General features: G+C 42.1%; 1 protein-coding gene across 1 annotated transcript; it reads left to right on the forward strand.

The window, feature by feature from the left end:
- The first annotated feature begins 9,342 nt into the window (after positions 1-9,342).
- Positions 9,343-11,078, forward strand: LOC309713190 (neurexophilin-1-like). Its single transcript, XM_082544594.1, has 2 exons — positions 9,343-9,526; positions 9,853-11,078. The coding sequence occupies exons 1-2, from the start codon at positions 9,467-9,469 to the stop codon at positions 10,597-10,599; spliced, it is 807 nt and encodes a 268-aa protein (XP_082400720.1). The 5' UTR covers positions 9,343-9,466; the 3' UTR covers positions 10,600-11,078.
- Positions 11,079-11,342: the final 264 nt, after the last annotated feature.

The raw sequence follows: 11,342 nt of genomic DNA on the forward strand, positions 1-11,342 counted from the left end.
AGCAGCACTGGTACCGTTCTGATGAGCAGTTTGACATTCAGTTTATTTCAATTACCTGGCATCCACGCTAAGGCAACTAGGTTTGGAAACACAGATTTTTCTCACAGTCGAAATGCAAATTTCAAAAGCAACAGATGGAATCTGTGTTGCATTCTGATGATTGTGCTGACATACATCACACCTGTCTGTTGGCTCACTGCAACACAACAATGTAAAGATTTTTATCCACATACCCACGCAAACATTACAAAGGCTGCTCAGCAGGTGACTGGCAGAAATGTAAAACAAACATGCATACTTACCCAACTTGTTTTGGCCCCATTCCCACTTTCATATTTTCATTTTCATTTTGTAAGAACCCATGTAGCAATGTGCAATGAGGGTTAGTGTATTCATGTATCTAATAGATACAAAATCACTTGAAAGAGAAACCTCCAAAGCAACTCACTCTGTGGGCAGTATTTACTTTTAAGGGAGTAACATTGTATTTTTATATATATTCATTTTCTTATTTGTTGTTCTTAGTGTTTTAGTGCAGTAAAAATCAGATAAGAGTAACATGAAAGTTATTTACCTTGATTACACACACACGGAGGATTGGGAGTGGATAAATACTATTGATGTGTAACAAACTGGACATGAATAACTTAAGCTCATTATATAATATTACACTGCAGTATATTTCTAACTAACTGCAGCTCATTCGCTTTCTCTTGACAATCTTTTCTTTAAAGATATAACTTATATTGGGGTCAACGTAAAAGAAAGACAGAGGTGAAATTTAAAGGGGGGTCGGAGCTGTCAAATCTGACATAGTATTTGAATGCAAACATGTGATATTTAGAATCCACATGTACCAGTATCTTTACCTGAATGCTACCAGTACAAACAAAGGCACTAGACTTTTAAGCATAGTTTTAAAGACAAAAGGTTTTTACGAATGTTTGACCTTATCTGAAGAGGTCAGCGGTCCGAGGTAACATCTTTAAAACTCCCATATATCATTCACTATATGTTGTCAGTACAGCTGCAGTAAGAAACGGTTTTTATTAGCTTTGTATAGCATTATTGTCACTGTGACCTTTAGATGAATCCCCACCAGCCCTTCAACATGGAGACAGCAGCAACTGACTGGTCAGCTGATCTTTGATGTCACCCATTTATTACTGGCCTCAACATTTGGGCAAAAATCTTGTAAGCACTCCCAAACTCCTACTTCAGTGGGGCCCTACAAGGGGATAATCCAAATGTGATTTTTTTTTTTTTTTACAGTTTTTTCTGAATGCTTAAACCCTAACTGTGATTCCTGTAGCACAATCTCTAAAACTATTCAGACTTATAGCAAAACCACTCACTGAGTTTGCAAAACTAAAAGCACAAAAACTGCTTTGCACTCAGTTTGCAATTTTGTAACACACACTTTGCAAAACTGTAGGCACAATTCACTGCACAACACTCAATTACCAAATTTCCAACACACTCCTAGCAAAAGTATACACATGTATGGCTATCATTAACACTAATTTGCCAACTGTCTGGCACACTTTCACATGTGAAAACTTTTTTAGATAATTAGTTCACTTTGCAATCAGCCTAAGCACTATAATACAGGTAAGCTGTGTGTGCGGAGTACAATGGTGGGAGCAGAAAGAGTGAGAAGTAGAGGAGGCCGAGGAAGAGGACGTGGAGGTGAAGAAGTAGGATGAAGAGGACGACAAGGACAAGGAGGAGCAAGAGGAAGACGAGGAGGGGGGAGAGGAAGATGAGGAGGGGGGAGAGGAAGGGTAGGAAGAGTAAGAAATAGAATTGCTGATGACATCAGAGCTACAATAGTGGACTATGTAATCAACCGTGGAATGACCCTGAGGGTAGCTGGCCAACGGGTCCAGCCTAACTCAAGCCGCTACACTGTAGCAAGTATCATAAGGACTTGAAATGAGAATCGGTTAGTACAGTCACTTCGCACAAAGATTTGTAGCACTGCCGTATGCCAATGAGAAACACACCAATACCATTGATGTAAAAATACTGAAATTGTTACTTTACAGAATTGCTAGATGACCAGATGCTGGGGGCAGAAGAAGCATGTTCACTGCAGACCAAGTAACCCATATAGTCATTATGGCGATTGCAAATAATCCTATACTTGGAAATAAACACTTGTGTTTGTTTTGATGTGTTTGAATAAACACCAGTACTTGAAGTTTGGATCCCTCCATGTTTACAGACCTATGACAGAAGTATGAGCTCAAACTGACATAGCCTACCTTGTGCACAGAGAAAGCAAAAGCCAGATGTGTTTTGTATTCATACCATCAGTGTGCAGTTGGCGCATTGTGTGCTTAGTAGATGATGGCTTGTGTGTACTGTTTGATACGGAAACACCATTTTTACGAAGGTGTGAAGAGTTAATCTAGCTGTGTTTGCTTTTGCAAGAGAACTACAATGTTTTGATGATTGGGTGACAGGTTTTCTTATTTGTGTGAAGAGTTTTGCAAAATTAGCCAATAGTTACAAAAAATGTGCTTAAGCAATCAGAAAAAACTGTAATAGAAATAATGGGATTTAAGAAAGAAATCTTTTTGTAAGTATCAGGGACATCCCAACATCACACTCTGCCTCTTGATGTCAGTTTTTATTATGACTTATCTAAGCTTCTAACATCTGATGTAGCTACTGATTGGAAACAGGTGCCTTCATATCGTAGATCCTTACCATTATAATGTCCTTTTGTTTTAAGCATTTTGTCACTGTTAACTTGTTTTCATCTTTATGTTTTTACTAATCCGTCATGAAATTCATCTTGAAAGGTGTTATATAAATTGAATCTTACTTTAGTTTACATCCCTTCTTCTCCAGTCAGCCTCTGTTGATTTAAATCTCAGCAGTGTGCTGTCTTTCTGTCAATTAAAAACTTTCGCTGGTGCAGCCCACCTCTCATTCTTACATCATCCTCATCTCCCATACACGTTTCCACCTTCTTTCACTCCACCACAGTGAGTGTTAGACTCCAGCAGACCTGTCTTACTCCGCTCTGCTTCATCAGAGTCTAGTTGCTAATAGTTTATTGCTCAAACTCTTTGCTTAATTAAATTATGTCCACTTGTTTCAGTGATCTCTCTACTTTTCTTTTACACTCTCCAGTCGCTCCTATTTACTGCAAACTATGTAAAAGAACCCACCCACCACTTTAATCACACTCTAGATCTTGTTTTAACATATGGCATCGAACCTGAACATTTAACAGTGTTTCCTGAAAACCCTCTCCTGTCTGATCATTTCCTGATAACATTTACTTTTACAATAATTGATTACACAGCGGTGAAGAGTAGACTTTATCAAAGTAGATGTCTTTCTGAAAGCACTGTAACTAAGTTTAAGAATATAATCCACCCACTGTTATCATCTCCAATGCCCTGTACCAACACAGAGCAAAGCAGCTATCTGAACGCTACCCCAACAGAGGTCGATTATCTTGTTAATAATTTCACCTCCTCACTACGTACGACTCTGGATACTGTAGCTCCTGTGAAAACTAAGGCCTCAAATCAGAAGTACCTGACTCCGTGGTATAATTCTGAAACACGTACCCTAAAGCAGATGACTCGTAATCTGGAGAGGAAATGGCGTGTCACAAATTTAGAGGATCATCATTTAGCCTGGAGAAATAGTTTGCTGCTTTATAAGAAAGCCCTCCGCAAAGCCAGAACATCTTACTATTCATCACTGATTGAAGAAAATAAGAACAACCCTAGGTTTCTCTTCAGCACTGTAGCCAGGCTGACAAAAAGTCAGAGCTCTTTTGAGCCAACCATCCCTTTAACGTTAACTAGTAATGACTTCATGAACTTCTTCACAAATAAAATTTTTATCATTAGAGAAAAAATTACCAGTAATCATCCCACAGATGTAATATTATCTACAGCTATTCTTAGTACCATCGATGTTAAGTTAGACTCTTTTTCTCCAGTTGATCTTTCTGAGTTAACTTCAATAATTACTTCCTCCAAACCATCAACGTGTCTTTTAGACCCCATTCCTACAAAACTGCTCAAAGAAGTCCTGCCATTAATTAATTCTTCGATCTTAAATATGATCAACCTATCTCTAATAATCGGCTATGTACCACAGGCCTTCAAGCTGGCTGTAGTTAAACCTTTACTCAAAAAGCCATCTCTAGACCCAGCAGTCTTAGCTAATTATAGGCCAATCTCCAACCTTCCTTTCATATCAAAAATCCTTGAAAGAGTAGTTGTCAAACAGCTAACAGATCATCTGCAGAGGAATGGTTTATTTGAAGAGTTTCAGTCAGGTTTCAGAGCTCAGCACAGCACAGAAACAGCTTTAGTGAAGGTTACAAATGATCTTCTTATGGCCTCTGACAGTGGACTCATCTCTGTGCTTGTCCTGCTAGACCTCAGTGCAGCGTTCGATACTGTTGATCATAATATCCTATTAGAGCGATTAGAACATGCTGTAGGTATTACAGGTACTGCACTGCAGTGGTTTGTATCATATCTATCTAATAGACTCCAATTCGTGCATGTAAATGGAGAGTCCTCTTCACACACTGAGGTTAATTATGGAGTTCCACAGGGTTCAGTGCTAGGACCAATTCTGTTTACATTATACATGCTTCCCTTAGGCAGTATCATTAGAAGACATAGCATACATTTTCACTGCTATGCAGATGACACCCAGCTCTATCTGTCCATGAAGCCAGATAACACACACCAATTAGTTAAACTGCAGGAATGTCTTAAAGACATAAAGACCTGGATGGCCGCTAACTTTCTGCTTCTTAATTCAGATAAAACTGAGGTTATTGTACTCGGCCCTGAAAATCTTAGAAATATGGTATCTAATCAGATTCTTACTCTGGATGGCATTACCTTGGCCTCCAGTAACGCGGTGAGGAACCTTGGAGTCATTTTTGACCAGGACATGTCCTTCAACGCACATATTAAACAAATATGTAAGACTGCTTTCTTCCATTTGCGCAACATCTCTAAAATTAGAAATATCCTGTCTCAGAGTGACGCTGAAAAACTAGTTCATGCATTTATTACTTCCAGGCTGGACTACTGTAATTCATTATTATCAGGATGTCCAAAAAACTCACTGAAAAGCCTTCAGCTAATCCAAAATGCTGCAGCAAGAGTCCTGACAGGGACTAGAAAGAGAGAGCATATTTCTCCTGTTTTGGCTTCCCTTCATTGGCTTCCTGTTAAATCCAGAATTGAATTCAAAATCCTGCTCCTCACATACAAGGTCTTAAATAATCAGGCCCCATCTTATCTTAATGACCTTGTAGTACCATATCACCCTATTAGAGCGCTCCGCTCTCGCTCTGCAGGCCTACTTGTTGTTCCTAGAGTATTTAAAAGTAGAATGGGAGGGAGAGCCTTCAGTTTTCAGGCCCCTCTTCTGTGGAACCAGCTTCCAGTTTGGATTCGGGAGACAGACACTATCTCTACTTTTAAGATTAGGCTTAAAACTTTCCTTTTTTCTAAAGCATATAGTTAGGGCTGGACCAGGTGACCCTGAATCCTCCCTTTGTTATGCTGCAATAGATGTAGGCTGCCGGGGGATTCCCATGATGCATTGAGTTTTTCCTTTCCAGTCACCTTTCTCACTCACTATGTATTAATAGACCTCTCTGCATTGAATCATATCTGTTATTAACCTCTGTCTCTCTTCCACAGCATGTCTTTATCCTGTCTTCCTTCTCTCACCCCAACCGGTCGCAGCAGATGGCCGCCCCTCCCTGAGCCTGGTTCTGCCGGAGGTTTCTTCCTGTTAAAAGGGAGTTTTTCCTTCCCACTGTCGCCAAAGTGCTTGCTCATAGGGGGTCATATGATTGTTGGGTTTTTCTCTGTATCTATGAAGCGCCTTGAGGCGACTTTTGTTGTGATTTGGCGCTATATAAATAAAATTGAATTGAATTATGTCAGAGGTGCACACACTGCTGCACACCTGCCCGAATTTCAGCCAGTTTGACTGTGGTTAGGGTTCTTTGTCACCATGTTGGATTTTTGGAGCCACAAGTAACTAAATTCGGACAAGAGGGTGGAGTGCTAACATAAGGGATCTTAGCAAATCTCATTCATAAACTGTACATATGAAGCCCACAGATACATCCAGCAGAACACTCAGTGTGTGCTGCAGTCAAAATTAGATGTCCATCAAAATTCTTCAGAAGGCACAAACATTATAATTAAAGAGGAGCGGCCATGGCCCAATGAATTCAAGTCAACGTGAACTGTCAGAGTTGCCAGTCTTCAATTCAATTCTTCAATGTCAATCAAAGCAGTCGGTCCCTAACTGTCAAGCCTTAGAAGTATAAATAATTGAGGAAAAAAAAGTTCTTGTAAATGTAAATGTTCTTTTTTATGGTGTAAAGTTGGGCATTGTGACGTGGGTTTCAGGAAGAACTGATGTGCATTTGGCGCCACTGCAAGGGAACAGCCCAGGAACTGCAGTTTTTGGCCCTTGTTTGACTAAAATCCATGCATTTATGCATTTATGACCACTGAATTTTTTTTTAAATGCTTATTATGTTTAAGTAAGTTTTTTTTTTTTTAACTTGTTACTTTTCCTGATGGTTTCAAATATAAATGTAGAAAGAAAAAAAACACTGACACGTCTTCCGAGGAGGAAGCAGAGTCTGGGGATGAGGGGAATGACCCGCCAATTTCCGGGGGCGAGGTCACTGAGGCAGTTAAACAACTCCTTGGTGGCAGAGCCCCTGGTGTTGATGAGGTCCCCCCCGAGTTCCTGAAGGCTCTGGACGTTGTAGGGCTGTCCTGGTTGACACGCCTCTGCAATGTTGCGTGGAGATCAGGGGCAGTACCTGTGGACTGGCAGACCAGGGTGGTGGTCCCCATCTTTAAGAAGGGGGACCGGAGGGTGTGTTCCAACTACAGGGGGATCACACTCCTCAGCCTCCCTGGGAAAGTCTATGCCAGGGTGCTGGAAAGGAGAGTTCGTCCGTTAGTCGAACCTCGGATACAGGAGGAACAATGCGGTTTTCGTCCTGGTCGCGGAACACTGGACCAGCTCTTTATCCTCTCCAGGATACTTGAGGGTGCATGGGAGTTTGCCCAACCAGTCTACATGTGTTTTGTGGACTTGGAGAAGGCATTCGACCGTGTCCCTAGGGGTGTCCTGTGGGAGGTGTTGCGGGAATATGGGGTGTCTGGCCCATTGCTACGGGCCATTCGATCCCTATACAACCGTTGCAAGAGCTTGGTTCGCATTGCCGGCAATAAGTCGGACTCGTTCCCGGTGGGTGATGGGCTCCGCCAGGGCTGCCCTTTGTCTCCGGTTCTGTTCATAATTTTTATGGACAGGATTTCTAGGCGCAGCCAAGTGGCGGAGGGCTTTCGCTTGGGTGGCCTCAGAATCTCATCTCTGATTTTTGCAGATGATGTGGTTCTGTTGGCTTCATCGGGTGAGGGCCTCCAGCTCGCACTGGAGCGGTTCGCAGCCGAGTGTGAAGCAGCGGGAATGAGGATCAGCACCTCCAAATCTGAGGCCATGGTTCTCAGCCGGAAAAGGGTGGAGTGCCCACTCCGGGTCGGGGATGAGTTCCTGCCCCAAGTGGAGGAGTTCAAGTATCTCGGGGTCTTGTTCGCGAGTGATGGGAGAAGGGAGCCGGAGATCGACAGACGGATTGGGGCTGCAGCTGCAGTAATGCGGACGCTGCACCGGTCCGTCGTGGTGAAGAGGGAGCTGAGTGTAAAAGCGAAGCTCTCAATTTACCGGTCGATCTACGTCCCTACCCTCACCTATGGCCACGAGCTGTGGGTAGTGACCGAAAGAACGAGATCGCGGATACAAGCGGCAGAAATGAGCTTCCTCCGAAGGGTGGCTGGCCTCTCCCTTAGAGATAGGGTGAGAAGTTCGGCCATCCGGGAGGGGCTCAGAGTAGAGCAGCTGCTGCTCCACATTGAAAGGAGCCAGCTGAGGTGGTTTGGGCATCTGACAAGGATGCCCCCTGGGCGCCTCCTGGGTGAGGTGTTCCAGGCATGTCCCACCGGGAGGAGGCCCCGGGGCAGACCCAGGACACGCTGGAGAGATTATATCTCTCGGCTGGCCTGGGAACGCCTTGGTATTCCCCCGGATAAGCTGGAGGAGGTGGCTGGGGAGAGGGAGGTCTGGACCTCTTTGCTTAGGCTGCTGCCCCCGCGACCCGGCCCCGGACAAAGCGGATGAAGATGGATGGATGGATGGAAAAAAACAAAACAACTGGTGACAACTGAATGTTGCCTAATGGTGGCATCTGGAGGCCACAGCAGGAAGTGCCCACTAATGAAGACAGGTATGTTAGAAATGGAGCAGATGGCTGTTTGCCTGCTGTTAAAAGCTTGGGGCTATGAATTCAAGGCTTTTCGGACAAGTGGCAGATGACTTTCAGTATAGCTTAAATACACTGATTCTATAATAAAAAACAAAATAATCAGGAAATATGTCGAAGTGGGTGAGTTCCAGGCAAATCGAAAAGTCTTTAAATGCTTCTAGTGGCACCTGAACTCTCGAACAGTAGACTTAGGCCTACTCTGATTAAATTTATCTCATGGACTGCCCAGAAACTCATCTGCACTGTTCTTTCTTATCAGAATTTTAATTACAGGCTGTAAAAAGTTAAAGTTATTTTCTGGTTTGAATTTAAGTTAAATTAACCTATACAAGAGACAATCAGCTAACACAATGTTTACTTTCCTAACAAAAATGACACAAATTCAGCTTACTTTTACTCCATAGTTCTTCACCTGCAGCATCTTCCTTTATCTTTAATATAACTTAAAGGCTATGAAATTGTTGACGTGACTGACAGGAACTGTGAACACATGAGCTGATTTTGGTTATTCTACATGAGAGATTTCTGTGTTTAGATTTAGTTATAGTGCATGTTCCTACACAAAGAAATAAATGTAATTTGTGGTTATTAATGTCGCTCTACTGCAAAGCATCATCCTTGCACTTTATCACACAACCACAAGATGCCAGTATCACATTGTCTTGGATTAGGTTGATTTAAAAAAAAAACAACAACAAAACAAAACAAAAAAACATTTTATGAAAGTGTTGATTAGTTATTTTTTTTCCCTCGCAATAAGATGCAAGAAGATTTTCAGTCAGAGAAAGAAGTGGAGGGGACCAGGGGCTGGCAGATGCTGCAGACAGCGCATATTCTTAAACAGAAGGGTGTGTGTTTATGTGTGTGTGAAAGGGGGAGGGAGGGAGGATTGAAGGGGAGGGAGAAAGAGAGAGAGCAAAACTGGGTGTCAAAATCTTGAGCTCTGAGAAAGCCTCCCAGTCTGTGTGTTGTGAGGGGAAGCAGCAGCACAGTGAAGGTTTCCAGTTGGGAGAGAGTTTAAAGAAAGTGTCTGTTTAGGATATCGGAAAGTTCGCTTTGCCTGAATGAAACGCAGCAGTGGATGGCTCGTGAAGGTTATGCACAATGGAGAAGATTGGCTTTCAGTGCTTTGCTTGGATACTTTTGAAAGGAACCATATGTCTGGTGAGTGAAATGAATGGTAGCATTAAACACATTATACATTCAAAGTTGAGTTATGCTGCATTTTAAGAGGGTTTTGAAAATATTTCAAGTTCTACATATTTTAGATTTGATGCATTATCCTAATGACGACTTTCTTTGCAGACTTAAGTTTCTTAAAACATGCTGAGTGAGGTTTAACAATATTTGTGTGGTGTGTGAGTCTGACAATATTAAGAATACTTCTCAAAAACCTTTTTTGTTGATTTGTTTTTAATCGTTCATGCTAGCACTTAGTTTACTTCCCGATGGGGTCAGTCTATAACTTTCTCCTGTGCTTATTTTTCTAGTTGGTTCTTGGACCACACCAGACACACAGCAACTTTACCTTCACCAAGAGAGCACCGCCTCATCCCAGCAGGGCTCACGAGGCTTCTTCACAGCAGAAGAACTCTGTGCTTCAGTCGAGGAGTCTAACTCAGCACAACAAGCTGCCCCGTAATCCCTTCATCCCTCTTTCAAAGCAGGGATTTGGGGAAATACTTGAAGGAAACTCACAGCCGCACTCCAAGCCATCATTAAAGATGAAGCTTCAGCCCATCATGAAAGTTCATGGAACATCTAAATGGTCCGAGACCTTCATCTGGGGGGACTTTTATTCAAATATAAAGACGGTCAAACTGAATTTGCTGATATTGGGGAAGATTGTGGATCATGGGAACGGGTCTCTTGGCGTCTACTTCCGCCACAACTCCACGGGGGTAGGCAACGTGTCCGTCAGCCTCATGCCACCGACGAAAGAGGTGGAGTTCGACTTGGAGCGCCAAAGCGTGATCCACCCCAAGGATTCAAAGACGTTCAACTGCAGAGTGGACTCCGAGAAAACTGAACGCAACAAGAAGGTGATGCTGTGCAACTACGACCCATCAAAGACATGTGATCAGGAGCACACCCAGAGCCACGTCACCTGGATGTGCTCCAGGCCTTTCCAGGTCATCTGCATCTACGTGTCTTTCTACAGCACAGACTACAGACTGGTTCAGAAAGTCTGCCCGGACTATAGCCTGCAAAGTCCAGCCTACCTGCCTGCAGGTTAAAGGACACTGGAGAGTGATGTCTCAGCAAGCCTCTATAGAGAAATCCAGTTAGTGCAGCTATGAGCCAGTTTGATGGATCATTTTGAGGTTCTTCAAGAAATTCGGTTGAAAAGTGTTTTTAAGTTCACTTTAGTTTCTATGTTTTTAGTGCAAAAAATGTGCCTGCGTTAAGATTAAAGTGTTTTAGATCATGTAACAAAAAAAGGTTAGGGTGCAACTAAAAGTGAGTGATTTACCTGGCAATTGCTTTCTTAATTATTCCTTTGAATATATGGTTTTATGAAACCACAGTATTGTGAAAATACTCACAAAAATCTTGATATTTGCTCTTTTTCTGAACTGTAGTTACCAACAAAAAGGCAGTGGTAGTACTCAGCAGATTAATCAGCTATTCCCTTCATGTTTCTTTGTTTTTTTAATGTTTCTTTGGTTAAAGCAGACAATGGTAAGTTTTTGGTTTAATAAAAGCCAAGATATAGTCATCCTCTAATGTTGTTGTAGCTGCAGGACCATAAATACTTGTGGTCCTGCAAATCAGTCCTTCAAAATTGTTTTCATGCCACTGTAATTTTTTTTTTAAATAAAGAATTTAATTTCTTTTCGTGTAATAATTTGAATTTATTTATATTTTTATATGATTCTTGATATGAACTCACCCACTCAGAAGAGCTGCAGGCTATAAAAGATGAAGCGCACAGGTTTAAGCTTTGTGTTATTCCAATACATCTTGCTTTCCATTGCTA

This window comes from Aulonocara stuartgranti (genome assembly GCF_965226115.1).
Source record: "Aulonocara stuartgranti genome assembly, chromosome: 8".
NCBI lineage: Eukaryota > Metazoa > Chordata > Actinopteri > Cichliformes > Cichlidae > Aulonocara > Aulonocara stuartgranti.

Coding starts and splice junctions, on each gene's coding strand:
- LOC309713190 (XM_082544594.1), top strand. CDS start 9,467: ATGGAGAAGATTGGCTTTCAGTGCTTTGCTTGGATACTTTTGAAAGGA. Junction 9,527..9,852: donor TGAAAGGAACCATATGTCTG/GTGAGTGAAATG, acceptor TTATTTTTCTAG/TTGGTTCTTGGACCACACCA.